Source organism: Lissotriton vulgaris, chromosome 3_1 (genome assembly GCF_964263255.1).
Source record: "Lissotriton vulgaris chromosome 3_1, aLisVul1.2, whole genome shotgun sequence".
NCBI classification, from domain to species: Eukaryota; Metazoa; Chordata; class Amphibia; order Caudata; family Salamandridae; genus Lissotriton; species Lissotriton vulgaris.
In genome coordinates, this window is record NC_141689.1 from 542910730 (window position 1) to 542934217 (window position 23488).

At 46.8% G+C, this 23488-nt stretch overlaps 1 protein-coding gene across 1 annotated transcript in view; it reads left to right on the forward strand.

The window, feature by feature from the left end:
• The window catches only part of MRPS27 (mitochondrial ribosomal protein S27), a 393507-nt gene that overhangs the window by 325644 nt on the left and 44375 nt on the right, over nt 1–23488 (forward strand). Inside the window, exon 10 of the mRNA XM_086960802.1 lies at nt 21714–21899. Coding sequence (XP_086816928.1) covers nt 21714–21899 — 186 coding nt within the window. The remainder of the gene's footprint in view (nt 1–21713; nt 21900–23488) is intronic.

Sequence of the window (23488 nt, forward strand, 5' to 3'; positions counted from 1 at the left end):
AGATCTCTGCAGCTGGCAAATTGTATAACAGACACAGGGCCAGGAAAGCGCTGCTGAATTATCTGAAATATACATAAAATTAATTTCTTATACCAGCAATAAGGAATGGGAAGGTTGTATCGTCCACTCAGGCATTCTGGATGCTTTTAGAACATTCTACTCCAACCTGTATAATTCCAGCCAAACAGTCCCTATGAATATAAACAATGAATACTTAGACTCATGTGCTCTCCCATGCGTATCCTAGTAAGCCCTGCTTACGCTTAATGCACCCATTGTGGAAGGGGACATTCTGTCAGCTATCTGTAGACTTAGAAGGCACCGGGTCCGGATGGATATTCAGGTGGGTTTTATAAAACGTATGCAGAGCTGGTTGTGGACCCGCTGAAGGCCGTTTATCATCAGTATGCAGACTCAGGATCTATCTCGGAGTCTGCAACCGAGGCCACGATTGTGGTCATTCCGAAGGAGGGGAGGGACCACTTGGATGTTCAAAACTAAAGACCCCTATTCCTCATCAATCTCGGCTGCAAAACACATGCCAAAATTATCACGCATAGATTGGAGTCAGTTATACTAAGGCTTTTCTCTCCCTCGCAAACCGCTTTGCTAAAGTAGACTCGCTGCTGACATCCGCTTATTTTTCCATGCATTGGATAAAGCAAAGCTTGTGCAATCTCCAACAGCTGCACTGGTGCTCAATGCAGAAAAGGCCTTTGACAACGTCTCCTGGGCCTTCTCTATGCCACACTACACAGATATCTTTTGGGGGAAGATTTTATCCCCATGGCGATGGCGCTGTACTAGAACCCGATAGCGAAGGTTAGGGTTTTTGGTCACCTCTCCCAACCATTTTCACTGTTGCAGGGTACCAGTCAGTAAAGCCTGCTTTCCTCACTCATCTTTTCGCTGATTATTTAGCCATTGCACTCAACACTTGGGTGTAATCATAATATTAGGGGTATTATCTCCAGGGCTGGCAGGCAGTTGGTAGCTGCATATGCTGATGACGTTCTGTTACTTACAGAGGAGGCTTATCGGGTAATTCTCCTCATTATGCAGGAGATGGAGAGGTACTCACTGGTGTCAGGCTACTCCCTTAACAGGGACAAAACTGAGGTCTTCCCACTAAACATCTACTGCACTCCATCAGTGATAGGCAATTTGGGTTTGAAATGGCAGCTAGAAGAGCTGAAATATTTAGGTATCTGGTTTAGTTGAGACTTGAAAAACTCAAAAACCTACAACGAAAATCAAATACTGACCAAATTAAAGTATCTATTGAGAGCCTGTGGACATACTACGCTAAAAGGCGCGTTATCATTGTTTGCGCCGGATGCACATTTTAAAAGATGCGCCCAGCAGAAACAATGAAAATACGCCGTATTAGCAAGAATGCACTGCTCCTGCAGCACATTCCGGTGAAAAACTAAGCAAATGCTTTGAAGCCGCTCTGTGTTTTCACAGGGCAGGCGTCAACCCGCTTGCACTTTTAAAGGGGATTAGAAATCTGCTTGCAGGCGAGTGCAGTCAATGACTGCACCTGCCTACAAAGGAATGTCTGAGGATCCATGGGACCCCTTTTCCCCCCTCCAGAGGGATGGCATCAGGGGGCGCACTAACAGTGTGCCTCGCCTCCAGAGAGCTTCTTTGCCTCTGCGTCTGTGTCTGTGTATACAGGGCGGGTGCAGATACAAAGGGATTCCCTCATTTGCATGAGGCAAGCCCCCATGCAAATGAGTGAATGCCCCCTGAAGATAGCGCTGATGCTTTACGTGCGCCAGTGTTGTCGGTAATACAGAAAGGGGCTGCACAAGCGTCTGCGGCCCCTTCTATAACGCCAGGGTGCTCCAGGGGTGCGCACAGCAGGCGCATGCGCCCGTTTCAGCCCGGGGCACTCGCGTAATACGGACCCAGGTCCCCCAAAAATGTTAAATGGTGGGGTCTGGCTCAGACTGCTAAAATGATGATAGCTCTACTGGTTAATTTCCTGTCCAGTGTGCTCTCAGTCGCTCTTTCCCCCTCCTTTTTAGAACCGTAGACAAACACATATCTGAATTCCTATGGAAGGGCAAGAGAACCAGGATCTCTAAGAATACTTTGACAATTAATAAGACCAAAGGGGACTTAACCTTCCTTACTTTCCAAGATATCAACAGGCTGTGGCGGGGGTGAAGGGGGAGAATGAGGGGCACCAAGACTGGAGCGTGGTATATAGGGCTTTATTTTTATAAACGTTTTCTTTCTCCTCTGGGAAGTTCTTTCTCTCGCAAATATCGCAGGGTTGACTCCTCTGCTTCCTGGCTTAGGGTGTGGGGTGCTGCTTTCTTGCTCTGTGTCCAGGTCTTCATCGGTTGCTCCACCAAAGTTCATACGGGACCGAAAAGAAAGAAAAAGAGGACTAACGTTAGGGCAAATGAACTAAGGAGTGTTTTCCCATCAGGAATACCCGGGGGTGCAGGGATCACCGTGATACATGCCACGTCTTTCTAGTGTGCAGGGTGCCGGTACAATTATTCTAACAGGCGTCCTATACAGCGGGTTCGACTAGACGTTGTCTGCCCGCCTCTCAAGCCACCCAGTAACGCTCTGCCGTACCTGGTGTAGCCACACTCCCTGGTGAGTGTGGCTGGGCGGCTCGCGTTGCTGTTGGCCTCCTGGCTTTCCTTCTAGCTCGAGCAGCGGCTGGGTCTTCTCTCCTTCTTCCGCCTCTGTGCCGTATGCACCGTCTTCCGTGTTCGCGTCTTCCACGTTTGCTGTCCTGTCCTTACACTTCCACTCGAGCTGCTGTTCCTTCTCCGACCGGCGTTCGGTGATGTCACACGCCAACCTTTCTGCTTCCTCTCTTTTCACCAATCCGGTGGTGAATACGTCAGACCGGGGTGTGGCTTCCTCCATCACAGACTTCCAGTTAAAGGAGCCGTCTCCTGCGTTGTCATCTGGCCAGAAATACCGCGAGTCGTGATCCGCATTGTCCTGGTGTGGGGAGCAAGAGGGAGGGTCATCTAGGGGAGGTACGCTCTCCCCACTACACAGGCTTTCCTGACCTCTCGAGGCTCCTGGTTGTTTAGAACGCAGGATGTCTGCTCCTCCCCATGGCTAGACATAGAGGTCCACTTAGCTCAAACCTTTTTTTTTTTTTGTAGCTCCACCCTCTCTGTACGCAACATAGCAAGACTTTCTCTGGAACACTCATAGTGATTAATGTTGGATACAATAACTCCCCTACTGTTGAGTGGCTTAGATATGGCTTTCTTTTGCATAATCATAAGATTCAACTAGATGAGAAAACATTGTATTGGGAGTCATAGGCTATTAAGGGCATAAATACCGTAGGAGACCTGGATATTCGGCTTAATCCAATCCTGCTTTCTACTTTACGCACATAATCCGACCTCCCTGATATTGACTTTTACAAGTTTCTAAGATTAAAAAGCACAATTGGACGCTCCCACATTTACCTGGGCTACTTGGTAACTTTAGAAAGATTGGAGGTTAGGAGGAGAGTAGCAGATTTCCCATGTAATGGGATTGGGCATCTCACAATGGAGTTTCAGCTCCACAGACTTTGGACATCTTCGAAGAGCTGGAGGGCGCGGAGTCAGTGAAACAGGAGTATTCCAAATTGGAGAAGTGATCAATCATTGGTAGCCAAGAATTAGTGAATTTGGGTTCTGCATGTGTAATCCAGCATGTTAAGAGTTCCATTGCCATGACATGCCAGAGGAGCATGAACTACAAGGAAATGGGTGGGGTGGAGAGCAAGTATTGGTTGGCTGCCCTCAACATGCGCGATGAGGCGCTAATTGGAGAGGATCCTGGCTAAGAGCTGTTGTGGCCCGATACCCAGGATGACCACTGTGGGGGAGCTCAGTATGGGGAAACCTACAGTGTCTTTGATGTGGTTCAGGACTTCCTTCAAGAATAAAGTGAGTAGTGGGCAGGACCACTAAATATAGATGAAATCAACAGTTGCTGATTGACAGCTCCAGCAAAGGGGGGGGGGGGGGGGGGGGGGGGGGGGGGGGCAGGGAACATTTACTGTAAATGTGTCTGGAAATAATATCAACGGGTCATAAGTTTATAGGTGGGTTCGCGTTGGGACATGCTCCTGTATATCCGAGGTATATCGCTCCATAGTTGTTCCCAGTGTTTTGGGGAAATATCCTCTGTCGATTCTGTGTGCCATTGTGTTTGGTAAGTATGAAGGTGGATAGAGGTGGAGTGTTGTAACACCTGTTATGTATGAGAGATCATCCCTGCGTGCTGTCGAAAGAGCATTACCAGTGTTTCAAAAGGAGTGAGTGGGCTTGTTGCCCCCTGTGCATTCAGTGGTGTGAGCAGCCAGTGCTGAAGTTGGTAGTATTGTAGTCTAGATGCGTCCTTAAGGAGAAAATCTCACTTGCATTGGTCAAAGGTTTGAATACATCCCCTTCAAAGAGATCAGATTTGCCCTCACCCCAAGCTGAGCATGATTGCGGCTGCAAGGCTAGAGGGAAGCTAGAATTACGAGCCAATGGGGTTTTGGGTGAAGGGAAGGAGGTGAGACCCGTGGAGATTGCGATCTTATCCCAGATGTCGAGGACTGTTTCCATAGGGGTGGCTATGTACATACTTCGGGCTGAGTATGTCTCGAGAGCCAGGCCAGGTCCCAAAGGGGTCTACGAGCTACTGCGCGGTCCATATGTAAACAATGTTTTTCGCATTCGTGAACAACCCATTCCGATATGTATCGGAGGGGTGATGCCCGGTAATACTCCAAGAGGTTGGGACAAGTTAGCAACCCCTCTGGGCAACATGAGAAGTTTGTTAGAGAATCTCAGGCGTCTCCTCCCCCTGATAGAGGAGTTCACGTCGCGTTGAAGACATAGAATATCCGCATGCAGAATAGGTGTGCGCAGGGTTTGGAATAAATTTAAAACTTTCGGTAGAATGGTCATCTTGACCGCATTGAGACGGCTGAGCCAGGACATAGGAAGCAGTCTCCAACGTCGCAGGTCTTCAAGACCGGATCTACATTCCGACCAGTTAGCATGAGACCACGAGGACAGGGATGGGGTCAAGTTCAGACCTAAGTAACGGAGCGAGTGATGAGCCCATTTGGGCAAGTGATTGTAGGTAGAGTACATCCTGTGGGTGGATCGATAGGTTCAGCGCCTGGGATTTGGCCATATTACATTTTGAATCCTGAGAGCTTCTCAAAGGATCGAAGAAGAGGTACTAGTGTGGGCAGGGATTTTCTAGGAGTGGTCAGTGTAAGTAAAAGGTAATCTGCAAATAGCCCAACCTTGTTTAAATCCACCAATGGGGATACCCGTGATATCCGCCATCTGGATATCACCAGTGGTTCCACCACCAGGGTGAAGAGCAGAGGGGAAAGCGGGCAGCCTTGACTAGTGCCCATTTGTATGGGTGAGCAGAGATGACCGTTAACTTAAATCTGTGCTATAGGAGTAGCGTAAGATGCCATTATCCAGGATGTCATAGTTGGGCCTAAGCCGACTTTCTGCAGGACTGCGTGGAAGAAGACCTAACCAACCCGGTCTAAGGCTAAGTGGGCTTCCCGAGAAATGTTATCTGCGCCTTGGCGCTGGCGTATAAACCCAACCTGATCTGGATCTACCAGGGCCGGGTAGATACGGCTCCAGGCGATTTGCCAGGATTTTAGTATAAATCTTCACATTGGTGTTTAGCAGTGCAATACGGCGGTAGGATGCGAACAAGGAGGGTTCCTTTCCTGGTTTAGGGATGAGAACTATTTCCACCATAGGAATAGTAGGGGTGAGCCCCGTGGTTTCAGAGAATGAATTGAAGAGGCGTAATAAGTGGTCCTGTAGTTGGGGCAAGAACATGCAATAGAATGATACCGGAAGGCCGTCTGGGCCAGGGATTTTGCCCACTGGCAGATCTTTAAGTGTATGCTGTAGTTCAGCTAATGTAATTGGGGACTCTAGAAGTTGTGTATGGTGAGGGTCGAGGGTTGTCCACAGGCAAGAGGTTAGAAAACAGCTAATGTCATTCTGGTGGTGGCTTTCCTCTCTATAGAGAGTATTGTAGAAAGAATGGTGGAACACCTGTTGCTTATCAGGCTCAGAAGTAGCCAATGTACCGTTTGTTTTTAATCTTCAAGTGTGGGCCTGAGTCGCCTGCTGCGAAGTCGGCAGGCCAAGATTGATCCCACTGTATCTCCCCTCTGCTTCTTTTGTCTTCCAGAGGGCATTGAGTGGTCCATTCTTTCCCGGGCCTTAATGTCCCTAGCCAGACGAGTCTCAACCAGCTGTGCCTCCCGGATATTGGTGATTACAATTGAGGTAATGACACTCTGGGTGGTCGCCTTAAAGGCATCCCACAGGATAAATTGTGGGGTTTCAGGGAGAGCGTTCGCTTCACAGTAGGCTGAAAACTCCCTTCGTACCTCGTCATCGTTGACTGGATCACAGAGGCTATGGGGCGAGGCCACCAGTGTGGAGAGGAGCGTGGTGTAGCGCTTCGGCTTCATAGGACCAACTCCAAAGGGGCATGGTCAGAGATAGAGAGGTCTGAGATGAGCGCCGACTACAAGGTTCACGTTAGCGAGTGTGAGAGAGAAATAATCAGTACGTGAATATGAACTGTGGACATGAGAGAAGAAAGAATAGTCCTGAGTGTCTGGAAATTTGTACCGCCATGCATCTGTGAGGCCCAGGTCGGTAAAGTCCCTCTTCAACGCAGCAGACATCGCCTCGTAGCCTGGAAAGAAGCAGTGCTGGGGTCCAGTATCCCAGACCAGGTTAAAATCCCCCCCCCAATGACTAAGCGCTCCCCTTCCTGTGACACCTGTTCTTTCAGTAGGGTTCTGAGGTATGTATCCTGTGACTGATTGGGCGCATACACATTGAGGAGGGTGAGGGGCTGTGCATCGTGTTGGACCCTAATTTTACTATAACGTCCTTCCCTGTCCTGCACCACCTGCGATCCCTTGGAGCAGAATCTTGCTTTACATAGGATTGCAACCCCCGCCCGTCTTGGTTGAGGAGGACTCCTAATATTGAATCTGGTATTTTGGGTGTCCATGTGATTGTATCAGATTGTAAGAGGTGTGATTCTTGTAAGAAAATTATGTCCGAGTCATGTATGAGTAGGTAGCGCCAGATCTGGTGCTGCTTATTAGGGGCATTAAGTCCCTTCACAATGAGGGAGAGGAATTAATGTATGGTACATCAACCAGAGAGAATGAGTGGTGTGCTGTGTAAACAGAATAAACCAGCAAGAAAGTCAGCTGCTATGGCGGAGCCAGTATGAAAGAGTGGCCATTCCAGGTATGGAATAATCCGGACCCAAAAGTCTTGGTGGGCATGTGTGGTATTTCAAGATAGTGCCCCCATTCCTAGGGGATGGAGGGAAGGGGGGGAAGAAGCAAAGAAGTCAAAGTGCTGTGTCGGCATTTGCGGTGAGTAGCAAGCCTCCCCTAGTGTTGGACTGATATAGAGAAGAGCCCAGAAAGACCCATCTCCAATCCGAGATTCCCCAAGGTTAGGATGCAAATGAAGCACTGTCGGGAAGAAATAACATAGACAATAAAAGGCCAACCAGGCTTAAAAACTATATTCAAGTCCTGGAATGGCCCATTAGTCTTGGCAAGGGCCATTCTGCAAAAGTCACTCTCCAAGGGCACAAATTGAGCTGGGAGGCATGGAAGAAAGTTCCGTAAATCTTCTGGTCTCCGGCCTCCACAGCTTGTGAACGTGAGGGCTTGGGAGAACCCTTCGATAGAGCCTGATTCAGTGACAAGGAAGCCCCGTTAGTGGTCCATTGCAGGGGTTGAAAAGGCAAGCTTTAAGGAGACCAGCATGGGCAAATGTCCTGCAACAGTCTTGGGATGTGTGCCACCTCATTTTGACTCTGTTCTGTGCGCAGGGACCGGGATAGCATTGCACTGGCGGTCTGCACTTAATAAAACCATGGGTCAGATCGGATCCAAGCCAAGAGAGGAGGGGGCTGGCAGTTACTTAGAGGCCGCACAAGATCAGACTGGGGAGTGTGCATCGTCCATGGAGCGGAGGTGTTGGATGATGTCTTGTTTGGCTTGCGAAGATGATTGTTCTTTAGCGTGGACTCTGTGCTTAGGAGGGGACACTGTAGACCATTCAGGGCCTATACCTTCTCTGGATGAGGCATGAGGAGGAGATGGGCTGGCGTCTCGGGATCCCTTTGGGAGATACAAGAGTTGTTTTCATCCCGCAAGGAGCAGAACACCCGTTGTTTGCCCTCCCACTTAAAGCTCAAAGCAAAGGGGTGTCCCCACTGATATTTAATGTTGAGGTTGCGTAGTTTGTCTGTGACGGATTTGAAGTCTCTACGACACTGCAACGTCACCGGAACAATATCTTGGAATAATTGGATAGTGTGCCTGTTGTGAACCAATTCCGCTTTGCTTCGTGCGGCCTGTAGGATAGTCTCCTTTTCAGTGAAGAAGTGTACTCGTGAGAGTATGTCAGGGATGAAGTCCGAGCAACCCTGGGCCATGGCAACTCAGTGGACTCTGTTCAAGGCCAGTGGTGAGGCGTCTCCGTTGCCTATAATTATCTGGAGTAGGTCTGCCGTGAACGCCATGATGTCTGAGCCTTCAGTCCCTTTGGGTATCCCTCTGATACGGAGGTTGTTTTTCCTGCTCCTATTTTCCAAGTCTTCCTGCTTCAGCTGGAGGTCAATTTGTTGCCTCCTCAATAGGAGCCATTCTAGACCACAAGTTCTCCTAGTCTTCCGAGAGTGCGTCCATCGTACGTTCCAGGTCGTCGACCTGTCCCCCAATCTTAACAACATCCTTTCTAAGGTCGTGAACGCAGGCCTTGAATTCGGTCTTGAGGGAGCCAATCTCAGATTTTATTTCCTGAACTAAATTGTTCATGTTGGCCTGTGTGAGAGGGACCGTCGTAAATTCGCCGGGGTCCATTGCTTAAGTGGGGTCTGTGGGTGCCGGGACCGGGGGGCCTGACTTGAGCCACATGGAAGCAACCAGGTTGTCCCTGGAGGGGGCGGCTGGAGTATCTATGCCAATTTTGGTTCATGGTATGGCCAAGGGGGAGCCCCGTGGTCTGTGAGCGACTAGTGAAAGCCGCAGGAGGGCGCTGTGGTGAGGCCGGTGGTCATATTAGGAGGAGCGTAGCCATGGTCCGAAACTCTCATGGTGGGAACCCTGTATTGGCTAGCGATCCTCTCAGAGTAACTGCAGGTAATAAATGTGGGGAATCAAGGAGATAATGTAGGATAGTTCCCCTGCCTGTACCAAATGCGTAGAGCCCCCCCCCCCCCCCCCCCCTGCGGGCTAGGTCATTTCAGACCTCCCGGGCACTCGTGCTGGCTCAAATTATCGTGTGTTGGAAGGCCCCGATGAGGATCCTAGGAGCAAAGGATTCCCTGGAGCCCAGTCCGGCCAGGGGGTCAGACAGGGGGTCAGACAGGCACACTGGTCCCCCAAGAAGGCTTTGGGTGTAGAAAACTCGGAGTAGGCCCCAGCGGCATGCCATGAGCAAATCAGGAGGAGTTACAGGGTAAGGAGAGCGATCCTTGGCGGTGTTGGAGCGGAGCCAGAGTGTAGGGCCAGGAGGGCCCTGAGACTCCCCGGAAGACCACGAAGGCGTAGGATCCCAATAGCGGGGGAGGGGGAACGCCCGGGGAGGAACACCCGAATGTCCAACAGCCAAGGCTCTGTGATTTGTAGGGGTGCAGTGAGGCCTCTCAAGTGGGCCTGGAACAGTAATCCAGATGAGGGGGTGGGGGAGAGAAACCCGTTGCAAGGTGTCGCAGCTGATCACCCCTTGCCTCTATTGCAAAGCCACGGTGTCCAGTGATATCTGGTCACATCAGGTCCATTGCTGGGGCTGGCACAGCGCGGGCAATTGGTTCAAGAAAGGTCTCAGGCGTGGTTCCCCATTGCCTCTCCCAGGGCCAGTGAAGGGACGCTGTCCCCCATACCTCCCCGCCACTGCCGGGGGCCGCCAATAGATTTTGTAATGGTAGGCCGTTGACCCGGGGAGGTGTCAGGGAGTGCAGTGCAATGCAGACCTTGCTATCCCTGCCAGTGACAGCCTGGAATGGCGGGGTAGGCAAGAAGACAGCAGGGATCCTCAAATCGCGTGCCCCTGGAGTCCAAGGAGGAACTGGGAGACCGCAGTATACTGTGAGTTAGTTGGGGTCTAGTCCGGTGGGGTAGGCCGCCATGTGGTCCACAAGCAGGAACTGGTAGGCTCGCCCAGGGATCCGGAGTCAGTCCGCAGGCCCAAAGTCAAGGCTTTTTGCAAGGTCGAGCGGCAAGCAGTCTAGGCATCACAGCCTCTCCCAGGTGGGCCGCCCCTCCTCAGTAACGTTGCAGATTATACGCCACTCCCCAGCTAGTAAGAGATCTCGGCCGGGAATGTCGCAGCTTCAGACGAGTGATCCCGGAGGGGCCACCAGGCAGTGTATGCTCCCAACAGTGTCTCCAGCAGCATCCGCCAGTAGAGTCAGAGGCTGCAAGATGGCGGGCGAGTCAGCCTAAGTACGTGTGGTAGTGATCTCAGGGGCAGTGGGGGGGTGGGGGGGGCAAAAGGAGGTCAGTCGGTTTCCTCCGTAGCAGAGGGAGGCAGGTCGGGTCTGAGGGCTCAGGAGATGGGGAATGGGTCCAACAAGGGTGTCTGGGAGCAGCAGGCAACCCCATCGTAGGCATCAAGAGAGTGGCTCTAGCTGCAGGCACATCCCCGGTAACGTAGGGTGACCAGACTTCCCGGTTTTCCCCGGGCGGTCCCCGTTTTTGGAGAAGTGTCCTGACACTTTTCTCCAAGTGAATGAAATGTCCCGGTTTTTGAACAGTGTCTGGGTTAAACATAGAAATGTCCTGGTATTTTGTTAGTGTTCCGTTAGAACATGCACGCGCATGCTCTCTTTGCACTGCTTAAGGCGTGTGATGTCACTTAGATGAGCATTGTAGCAGGAAGGGAAAGCCTTTGAAGAGAGACATTTTCTCTCTGGATTTCCCTTCTCTTTGTACACGCAGTGCCACCTACGTCATCGAGGAAGCCATCGGCACAACAGCTGGTGATTGGCCTTATTAGTGCTTGCAGCTGTGTGCACACATTTAGGGCATGTGCCAATACTGCCTCACATGTGTTGTTTTACTACATCAGTAATGTGAAAATACCACATCGCTGCATGGAAAATAGATGGCTTGTGATCACCAACGAAAGACTGTAAAAACACCATGACATGCCATTAGTTTCACAATGTGTACAGCAAAACTCTAAGTCAGTAGGTAAGTAATCGGCACTACAGGGGACTAATTTCTGATTTTAGCCAGGACTCTAAATGAGGCTAGTGGGCTTTACTTATTGGAGCTAATGTCCAGCTTTCTGTTTTCACAAGATGTAGCATGCTTTTTTCTGTTTACACAGCACACCACTCATTCTTTTGACATTTTACGTGCTCTGACATACAGCATTTGGTCAACAGACCATAATAAGAAGCCAAGATTTTAAACTCACCACAAGACACACAGAGCCAAGCATATCCGCCTTCCAAAAGCCTTTCATTTAATAGAATTAATTCATAACTGAAAGAAGAGGTATTGCAACAATCGACTTTTGTCCGGTCAGCAAATTTTCTGTTTTTTTCCAGCAATTGTCTTTTCATGACCAAATGTTTCTTTTGTTTACTTCATTAAAAAAATTGCCTATTTTGTTTTCTTGTTGTTACTATGTGGGAAATAAAAGGAATAAAATAGTCATGGGAACCTTCAATTCCAAATGGATGTAGATGACACCAACATCAGCGCTCGAAAGGAAAGCATGACGGTATACAAAGGTAATATCAATTCTGGGTAAAGGAGAATTAGCTCTTCCTGACTGGTGCTAAAACTCAGATCTAGATACTCAGTAGAAACAAGAAACAACTTTCACTTTTCGACTGGTCCTCATCTAATTTCTAGAGGTTTTTTCCAAATAGATGCTGTTGCTTTCTAAAGGGCGGAAAAGGAACCCTCTAATCTGATTCGGGTGCTGGGGAGAAAAATGTTTTCCCAGTGATACAAATACAGCAAACAAGCATTGGCAAAGCCAATCGTTCTTACTTTGCCAGTGCTGTACAGACAAAGCGTTGGCTTTGTCACTGCTGGGGACGATCGCGGTATTTTGAATGCTCCGGTAACTTGACTGAGGACAGAATTATGCATCACGAGCAGAGAAACCAATGAAACATCATACCGTGAGTTGTTACATTAACATATTCCATTAGTACAAAGCCATATACAAGCCGGTTAAACTGTAACTAGGGACGTTTTTGTGTGTGTGGCTCTGGGTGGGTGGGTGTGGCTCTGGTTGTGTGGGTGTGTGTGGCTCTGGGTGTGTGCGTGTGTGTGTCTGTGTGTCTCTGGGTGTGTGTGTGTGTCTCTGGATGTGTGTGTGTGTGGCTCTGGGTGTGTGGGTGTGTGTGTGGCTCTGGGTGTGTGTGTGGCTCTGGGTGTGTGTGTGTGCGTGTGGCTCTGGGTGGCTCTGGGTGTGTATGTATGTGTGTGTGTGTGTGTGGCTCTGGGTGTGTGGGGCTCTGGGTGTGTGGGTGTGTGTGGCTCTGGGTGTGTTTGTGTGTGTGACTCTGAGTGTGTATGTGTGGCTCTGTGTGTGTGTGTGTGTGTGTGTGTGTGTGTGTGTGTGTGTGTGTGTGTGTGTGTGTGTGTGTGTGTGTGTGTGTGTGTGTGTGTGTGTGTGTGTGTGTGTGTGTGTGTGTGTGTGTGTGTGTGTGTGTGTGTGTGTGTGTGTGTGTGTGTGTGTGTGTGTGTGGCTGTGTGGCTCTGGGTGTGGTTGTGTGTGGTCTGGGTGTGTGTGTGTGTGGCTCTGGGTATGTGTGTGTGGGGCTGGCTCTGGGTATGTGTGTGTGGGGCTGGCTCTGGGTGTGTGTGTGGCTGGCTCTGGGTGTGTGTGTGTGTGTGGTAGTAATTGCTGTCTGCTGAGCTCATCCGTAGGGTACAATAGGTCTCACATTTGCGAGAGATAAAGCTAATGGCAATGTAAATAACAATACCATTTATTTATCTGTTTTCAAAACCAACACATACATACAAATTTTGTCATTTACAATGCCAATAGCTCAAACTTTTCCAAAGGCGAAACCATTGCATTGTAAATGCTTGTTTGTTTTGAGAATCTGGTCACCCTACGGTCACAGCTAACCAGTCCGTTGTTCTGCAATGGCGGCTGATCCGCTCATTCTCTCAGCAGCCAGCAGCGGTTTGGGGGTAAGGGCGGCCCCTGTGGCAGATTTGCGGGTCCTGAAGCTGAGGGATCTGCTTTAGTAGGCTGTGGAGGAGCGGAGGCACAGAGAGGCACGTCTCACTCAATCGTCAGCTTGGCCACGCCCCTCCATGTTTGTTTTTAACCATCCTTCATTAGTTGAAAGTGCATGAAAAGGCACTGCACATGCAGAGAAGCAATTCAAATTCAATGTCAATATCAGTACACTATTTAAAATAGAAAGGTTGACTGTAACTCATGTATCACTTGTTTACACTATTTATTTAGAATGCTTTACAAGTCAATAGATAGTCAAATTACCTGATCGTTCTCAAGAGTGCACCGTTTGTTATACATATTTAGCAGAATGCATCACTTCTTAAACTCAATTAAAACAACCGTAAGTAAACACGTTTTCAGAAGTCTAATGTAGGCAGTAGTTATTCATGGCAGCAAGTGAGAGATGTTTGCGTGTGATAGAGGGTCTGTGTCCAGTATTTAATCAATGCACTGTGCAGAGCTCCTGTAGTAGGGTAGCAGTTCATGGAGGTCTAACTACCCCCATCAATAGTTCAGCACATTGACTACTGTGTACCTTCATAGATATTGTGGGGGGTACTGACATTACATTGTGTCCAACCTAAGGGATTTTTTATCTGCTCCCATTGTTAATCAGCAAATTTGTCCCTTTCTATCCTATTTACTTTGGTTATGGTGCCTGAGGGGGAAGGTGCTGTATTCCCTCAACATCACAATGCAGCAATATGCTTGTGACACAAAACAATAAATACATTGTGGTACTCCAATCTAATTGGAACTACTTGGTCACCAACAAAAGCTGGACTGCTACAATCCAAATGATAAGAGAAACCATAAAAAATTAAGTAACTTATAATTTTAAAATGCCAAATATGTTTCTCGAAAGGGGTTGTCTGATTTCTGTATAGATGATTACCAGTGCCTTGCTCATGTGCCAAATTGGTATGCTTTACATTGAATTCTAATCTTTCATTTACTGCCACACTCCAAACAAGACAATTGCATTCATCTGCTTGAGGAAGTCAATTTTCTTTCTTTATTGCCTTCCAAAATATTTTGTATGCCTTTGTGTTCTCAGGATCCAGCAATTAAGTTCATTGGTTCATGACCACTCATAAAAGAGTAGTTCATCCTTCTCGCTGGATAAGTGTGTGCCCAAAACATGTTCTCCTAGTTGAATATTTGGGTTTTAGGATTTATGCTGTGAACCCCGTTCTAAACGGATTATATCCTCCTGCTTTTTAAGATTAGATTCCTACAAAGGTATGCTCCAGACAGTCATTGTTTTATGGTCACGCCTTGATCATGGAAATGTCCTGTATCACATGTTTCCTAAGTATCTTATGATTCACCTGCAGATAATGCAACATGCAGCAGTCAGACAGGTATTGGGCCTCAGCAAGTAAATCATCTTGCATTTCACCTGTGAACCAACCAATCGCTATCACTGAAACAGAGAATTTAATTCTTGGGCATTCTGTGGCTTGTCAGGAAGGGTGCCATACAAGTTTTTAAAGACCAGCTTCTTCCTTACTCTCATACTCAGAAACTGGTATCAACATAATCTTCCAAACATCACTCAGGGGTGTAAGCAACAAAATGGAAGTGAGCTTTCTTGGTCTAGGATTTTACTTACGGAATGGACAAGAAAACATTCCCTTATGTCCGTTTATACATTTTCTGCGTTATCATTCATTGGTACATAGCCTGTTTCCTCTTTAGTGTTGTGAACTTTTCGGTAAGCATATGCTCAAACCATGCGTCAATTCACACCTGAATCTATCCATTTCATATTAAATTTAGCAGAATAGATTTTGTATAAACTAGAAATAATCTGATCACATCCTTAGTCTACTGCATGCAATATGCAAAGAAAATTGCTGACCGAGACTCTTGGCCTCAACAGAAGACATTAGGAGATTATAACTGTTCTTTGTTTTAGACTTTTCAGGTTTTGTTTATAATATATAAACAACCAATGTCAAAATAATTTTCAGAGGTCAGCCATCCCCTTGCCACACAATAATAACCTATAAAAATACATCAGTTGCTACCATGATAGTTCTCCAAAGTGTATTTGGGTATGTTAATTTGCAAAGAAAAATAGCAAAACAAAGTATACTTTAGAGTTCGAAAATAGATACCTAATAAAGTTCACAAATTGTAAGTGAAATTATTAAACTTGAAAATACTTCGCCTATCTAAAGCCCTTTATGCCCACTATGACACCCTCATGTAGTCAATGTCTGCTATTTTTATCGTCTTCCTTGCCAGAAATCTGCTTTGTATTGGCACCCAAAAATACATCAGTCTAGCATAAGCACAACCCCCTCAACCCAATGGCCACTTTAGCAGCTCATCCCTCATCTTGCACACGTTCACTCCAGCACCCCTTCTTCCACCTCTGAACCCCAACATGCCTCTCACCACATCCTTCTGGGATAGTGTGCCACAAGAACATAGCAATGTCTTTGCATCGCCCATCTCACCCAAAAACATCTCTTCACCCCATGGTAATTGTCAGGTATGCTGGGAACAGCAGGCTCGCTGTTGCCCCTATTTGCCTAACGCTGAACCTCGGCCTTTCTTTCTTCCTCATCTCTGATCTGTTTTCTGGCTCCCGTCAGGACATAACAGGATCCTGGATTGTTGCCAAATAACAGACCTCTCGTTATAGCTACCTTCAGAAGCACCACCCTCTCCTTAGTATTACTTAAATTGATTTTTTTTTAATAAAGTGCGTTGTTACCCAGGAAAAGGGTGTCCTGATTCTAGCACCAAAAAGAAGGACCGAAAGCCAATAACTGGTGATCACGGCTGGTAAGAAGGAGAAACAATGAGATTTTTAAGATTTCCAAAATGCAAGGTATTTAAAGGGAGGGTCCCAAGTTGTGGCAGTGGCCATGGAATCATTAACACTGGTCCACTCTGACCCCCTCCTTTTGCAGTATTATCTTCCCTACTGTTTAATCTAAAGCATCTGAAAATCTTCACTGTAGCACCATCTAGGTAAGGTGACAGGCATCTAAAAGCCATCTTGAGACAAACTTCCAGCTCTAAGGGAAAGCTAATAGCCCTCAGGATAGGACTTCCTTCAAAAATTCTCTAAAGACTCAATTTTGTTTTCAGGATAACAAGTCTGCTCCACCATTATCGCTCTAGAAGCCAAGCACCGGATATATTGGCTGGGGGCTGCTACAGTTGAAGAAACTGAGCGCTCGCGAGATCACCCCAGAACCTGGAAATGCCGAAGAAGTTGAGCACCGGCCAGTCCTGCCCAAAGGCAGCAACTGCTGAAGAATAGGCGCATCCACCAGTCTGGCTTGCTACTCTGAAACCTCTGTGGTCTAAGAGAGACGCGCTGTGATCAAGCGATGTTGAAGAAGAGGCCAACCGTGCAAGGCAACATGAAAACCTTCCAGCGCCAACGAGTGCTTAATTTGTAAAAATGTAGGCGCCAGGGCCCAAGGTATTTCACATTTCGCAGTAGCTTGCACCATCCACAACTCCTGCCACTGCTGCAGATTGCCAGCATTAGATTTTTTACTGCCACACTCTTACAAGTGCAACATCTCCAACTTGTCCAGGTCTGCTCATTCAGTACGGATGGCGTGGTGGTGCTAGTTGTATAATATTTTTAAGAGTACATTGATGTGGTAATGTGCTCTGGTCAAAGAATATGGTAGACAGCACCACCATTTAGTAGACTCTGAATAATAAGTGCAGGTGTTTAGAAAATAAGTGTTGGTGCCGAACATCGTCACACATTGTGATCACTGGCACTGACCAGGCTGCGCCTCAGCTCAATAGGTAACCGTGAGGCGCAGCCTCCAGAGACTGAAAGACTGTGACACGAACCTAAGTAAGCTGCAATTGGAAGGGTCCTGATTGGTGAGGCTATTTGGGCTAAGAACTGTATGAACTGCCCTACAAGTTTACGAAGTGCTGATTGCTTAGTGAAACTTGCACTTGTGACTAATCTTGCCTAAACTCAATTTGCGTGGAGGTCACCGCAGACCCTGGGGGACACCATAGAGTGTGAAGAAGGGCACCTTATAGGGGGCAGTGCTTTAAGAGCCCCTGGGAGAGTTTGTTTAACCATGTAGCCATACCCCTATCTAATAGTGTAGAAATACATACTGCTGCGATATTAATGTACTTTCTCTTACTAAAAACACAAGCACTGGCCTGGGCAGTGATTTTTGTGTCTGTTGTTTGATTGTTGAGTTCTGAGTCTCTGCCCCCTGCACTAGTACACTGAAAAGCATTTGACTACTCACCTTCGACACCCTGAGAGTCAAGTACAGGAAGGGTGTACTTTGCTCAATTTGCAGAGCATAGTAGGGTGGACCCTAGGATACCAGTCGCAGACCACCTCAACCACTACAGTTGCGGCCCAGTCGTTCCTGTTTCCTTGTGGCTCCCTCATTGGAGTCTGGCATCTGCTATGCAACTTGTGTAAAGCATTTCTGATTTTATCTTCATTATTTTTTACTTTTGAATGTATTTCTTTCAATTCTCTGGAGCATGGCCATGATATAACCCTTTGATGGAGAGAGATCATGGGAAGGACCCTCTAAAGTGAGATTTTTAAATGCTATTAAATGTTTAGCTGTAAAGAAATATTTTGCCCCTGGAAATATATTGTTCTTTCTTGAACCTGGAGCTGTCCTGTCCAGTTTACAGCACGCACCTTTGAGCAACATGCCATCATTTTAGGGAGCAAATTGGAAGGAGAAGCAATTTCAGGCAGGAGACAGCAAAAGTAAAGCTAATTGTTGCATCACAAATCGAGAGTCTCCCGCCCGAATCGGGTGCATTGGCATGCATGCATCACATATGACACCTTTAGCGACACTTTATCAGGAGCAGAGAGCCGTGGATTAAGAAAATATTTTACTACATTAAAATCTTGGTTTATTAAATGCACTGCAGTACCTGGATTAAACAAAGGGTACGCCACATCAGTAGCTTGAAAAGCAACCTTTTTTTCTACTTATCAAGAGCCTGGCAGCTCACAAGATGATCCTACGAAGCCATTTGCTATGCTATACAATACCAGTAGCAAAGCAAATGGCTTTAACTTAATCTAAGGTGAGACCGATTGCATTTTCAATGCTTGTTTTGTTCGGCACGGGGATATTAAGTGATTTGCCCAGAATCACAGGATGTTCAGCGTCGTTGCCGAGACTCGAACCCAGTTCCCCAGATTCGAGGTCGACCCCCCTAGCCGTTAGGCCAACTCCTCTCCCTTGATTGAAAATAGTTTGTCGCTGTCTAAATGTTGATAAATTGCACATAATACCACCACTGCTATAAGTGTGCATTCTCGTCTATAGTGACTATCCATCTATAAAGTTGCATCTCGATGGCGCTAGTCTTAGGACACATTTCATTGTTTGACATGCCTGACATTGGTGCTGTGAATTGCAGGATGATGTAGACGTAGGCAGAAAGATCATACACAGTCCTTGGTACTATCCACCCACGAAGACCCCGACGGGGACAATTCTGATGTGTCTTGAGCATTATAGTTGCTTCTTGGAACAACTTTCCCCTGCATCCTCTTTTAAGTTGGACTTTCCTTGTCTAGGATGGTTGCCACAACTGGGCGTGGGTGGTAGATGACAGTACTGGGAAGCCGATGCCAAGCATGCAGCAAAGCACAGTCATCAAAGTGATGCGTTCTAAATGATGGCATAGAACTTACCAGAAATTTTTTTGTATAGGGAAACATGGAATTACTATAGTTCTCATCAAATCGAGCAATGGGGGATGATTTCTGTACCCTAGTCCTAAGATTGTGGAAAATTGCCACCTCTCGTTTTGGATCCTTGCCTCCCTTTACTGCTGAAACCATTGTTTGCCCTATTTGTTTTCCCCTAAATTGAAACTCTTACGTGTCTTAGAGTTTGTGTGTGCTGTAAGGTATTTATTTACACACAGCTGTTCATACATGCTGAAATGTACCAATGGGACGTGATATCTTATTACAATGATGAAGGCACTGAAATGCACGTGGATCCTTCCCCTCCCCCCTCCCAGATCGGTCACGATCAGAACTTCTCCATCTTAAGGTGTTGGAAGTTAGAGACGTAAACAAAAGTCATATTTACACCAGGAAAGAAATTTGATTTTACAAAAAAATAGCATTAATGTGTTTTTCTATGCGTGGTATTTTAAGACAAAGAAATCTAAAGGCGGAATGTACAGATTGTTCGATTATCTCCATGTATCCTCAGGCCTTAATCGTTGTGCAACTGGATTTAATACTTTTTTCAGTGTAATATGTGTGCTGCTTAGTACCCTACAAGTGCCAATGCTGCTCACTGTTGTGCTATTTCAAGTATGCTTCCTAAAACGAGGTCCCTTATAATGAGCACTTTGGTGTCTGTTCATACTTGAACCTCAATTGGTGCCTTGCTAGGTGATCAGTCATAAGACTCCCATGTTGAGCTTATGCTTGTTTGATGATGGCTGTTAAGTCAGGGATGGCAATGGCTTTTTGCTGCATGAAATATTCATGCTTTTACTGGTAAAGGGCTGCAGTAAAGTTTTTTTACAGTTTCTACATATCCTTTGTTAGACATAGACTCTGCTAGTCGTCCACATTACAGTCATTTCAGAGAAAGTGGAAAGTAATACAGGGTAACCAGGATCATTAAACTCTGTAATGCATAAACTACATTATTAATAATAATGCATGAACAAGCTAATATAACTTCAATATATCCGAAAGACTGATGGCCAGGAAGAAGAGCGTTAATGCTGGAGAATTAATGATGAGCATTAGATTTGAAAGATCTGTATTATGATTAGGAGGGTAAACTAAGATGTATGGGACAATCTCTAATGTAACTAAACAGGGTGAATGCTTACTTGAACCTGGTCAACTTGATGATCACCTGAGCTGATCAGGTATAGCTAAAACATCTAATGTAATGCCATGAGTAAAATGGCCCTCAGGATTTGCAATGTAGAAGCACAGTCTAAAACAGTGGTGCTACGTGTGAACGCTTGTTTCTGGTCATTGAGGTCAACTCCTATCCATCTAGGGAATTGATGCAGTAACTCTAAACCGGGTGAATGATATTGTTCTTGGGGGAGAAATGTGAAAGAAGCTAATCCTCTAGTGCTGCCTTGTCAGCCCTACACTGGTTCATGGGTAAGGATAGTGGTCGAAGAGCTGAACCACCTTGCTAGGTGATTGATTGAGATATTTAGAATTGTTTCATTTTGTGGAACAACATGTTTTTACGTCAATTCATTGTTGTTTAAATGAATAAATTCTCGTTTTCAAGCATTGTTTGAAATTTGGCAATTGTGAACCTGACGAGCTTCCACACAGAAGAGAGACCTGATAGAGAAAAGTGTGTATATATTTTTTTGTTGTTATTAATTTTTTCAACATGTTTCCTGAAATTAAAAAAATAGGTTACCGAATGTCATAGCTTCTCAATTGTTATGTTACATAAACACAAAACAGTAGTGAAATATGCAGAGTACATATGAGACACAAGAATGTATCAGAAGAGGGGTTTCTTTATATTATCAATAGACACCACAGCATTGCCGCGCAACCTTTCCAGGGCGGACAGAAAACATATCCTATACATAGTCAGTGTCCGTGATATTATAGTGTTAGAGGGGCTCTCCCAGGAACAGTCCTGCGCGAGAATCTCACCCTCTCTGCTTCAGCAGTAGTTGTGAACTCGCCCAGCACACCTGCCTTCTTACACCGTGGGTGTGTTCATGTGTGCACGGTAAGGAGCAGTGCTGGCGAGCAATGCTAGGCCCGTACAGGAAAGCATGAGGGGGGAGGTTTGGGGTCAGTTCTGAAGCTTCAGAGGCGGGAGTTGACAAAGTCAAAGTGGAAACTTCCGAAAGGCTAGGAGTTTCGAGGCCGAGGAGCAGAATAAGCGATGGAGGTGAGGGGGAGGGTGCCAGAACATCCTGTGAAGATGACTGAAGAGGCCAGAATGAGAGGAGAGAGGAGCTGCAGAGAAGACCCAAGGAGGAGCAGGGGAACGAATGGCGTTCAAGGCATTGCCTAAAAAATGGTGTTTGAACTATTGGAGTGGGCCTTGCAAAAGAGGCGGTGACATATATAAAAGGTATTAAGGGGCTGGGCAGCAGCATTCTGGGTAGAGTGAAAGAGGGAGGCAGCGGTGTTGTGAGCAGTGCTTTACACGGGTCCGTGTGTGGAGGGGTTTAAAGGTCATTGGGTGCATAGGGCTGGTCTCAGATAACCGGAAGTGACGGGTGCCTCGTGCAGGCTTTGCTTCACAGTTTTCTTTCCCTGGTCCTCGTGTCTCCGAGCCCGCCTCAGTGCACGGCACTATATTGTCCCTCTTTGGTCTCAGTCTGTCTGCTGGGGATGGCGTTGGGTGGGTGCCAGGAAGCAGGTGGCCATGATTAATCTTTGTGTTTGTTCTTCAGGTGGATGTCCTGGGGAGCGTGCTGGACGCTGCGGCCTCACCACCGGCTGACCCGCAGCCGCTGGACACGGCCGAGCTCGTATCACCGACCGGCGAGGAGCAGGAGCAGGTGCAGGAGCAGGAGCAGGAGCCGGCCGAGGAAGACACCGAGCGGCCCCGGCTGCCCGAGTACTGCGACCGGTTCAAGGTAGGCCGTGTGCGCGTGCGTGCGTGCTGTTACTAGGCTGACGTCATGCAATTACATTACCTCCAACAGGAAATGAGCCTGAAGAGGACAAGGCCATCTGTGTTTGCTCGCCCTCTGGGACTGTACTTGCATCTCGAGGACAGCCTGCTGACAGATAAGAGCCCTCTTTACCAGAGTGGATTTTTCACTGCAGCCCTATACCCTGGCTGGTCAGATCGCCACTTCAAATGGAGAGTTTATCGTATTCACTTGTTTTAAGGCATAATCTTCCTTCCTTCATGCCTAGTTTGACCAGTCACCTATAAGACTAAATGATTACGTGCTGTGCATTAACTGGGCATCCAGTGTTGTAGCGCCTAGCAACAGCGCAGCCTGCGGCGTGAGCTAACTGTGTCAATCTGAGATAAATTTAAGAAACTTGACATTATATAATTTGGATACGGTGTTAAGCGCCATCCTTATCTCCGTTTTCAGAAGTGAAACCAGGGACAGTCCCTGCTGGAAAATGACACACTTTACTCCGGGCACCCCAAAGTAGGGGGTAAAGGGGTGTGGCAGCTGAGAGGGGAGGGAGCCACGACAAGTTGAGTCTCACAGTCAGTTTATACATTAATTTCTAAAAATACTGCTGCAAAGAAATTGGCAGCAAGGGCAACAATGACAGTAAAAGTGTTCTGGCTTAATTGGAAACAAACGGGCTACATTTTAAACTAAAATAATAATGGTAAGATAACTCTGGTGCGTAATGCACTTATTAAAGAGAGCTGTGTTTTGTCTAGTCACAGTTATGATTCAAGGTGGCATAGGGTGTGCAAAGAACATTGTGCAACATTTAGATCACAGATTCGTCTTTTATGTAGATTGGTAAATGGAATACTACTTTTGACACAGAGATCATTTTGTTACTGTCGTAAATTGCAATCCACCTCATATAGCACAGTGAGCTAAAAACCAGTATAGAGGAGCAGCATGCAAACTGCAAGGCGTGGATTTAGAAACTTGATTTTTTTTCTCAATCTGTCATTATCCTCGGACTGCTCAAAAGGGTTCATTTATGGTAGCAACAAAGTTTTATTAGTACAGATAATCCCAATCGCTCTATTACGTTTTAAACCATGACTTTGTTTTCCTCTGGACCAATCACTTATAGCCCATAGTCAAGGCCACTGGATTTATGCGATTTTGCGGTTGTGGCATTTTCCACATACTTATGGATTTGTCTTATTTGCCACATAATCCATTATCTGCTTCGCATCTGCATATTTTATTTAAAAAAAATGTATTACTGAAATGAATCATAAGCTAATAAAAACTTGGTTGCAACTCAGTGGAAGACCCTTTGCAAAGGTTGGCTGGTGTCCTTTCTATTGCCTAATGCTTTATTTGTGTGTTAAGCTGGTACTATTGGTGTGAAACCTTTGCTCAGACACAGTGGTGGCTGCTACGGAACAGAGGTGGTGGGGCGGGGGTGAAAAAAAGAAAAAATCACTTACCTCCCGGCTGCCGCCCCTCCTCCGTCTTCTTCTGTTCCTGTCAGTTCCCAACGGCAAACAGGCTCCCAGTCTCCCCTAAGCCAATCAAAATGCTGC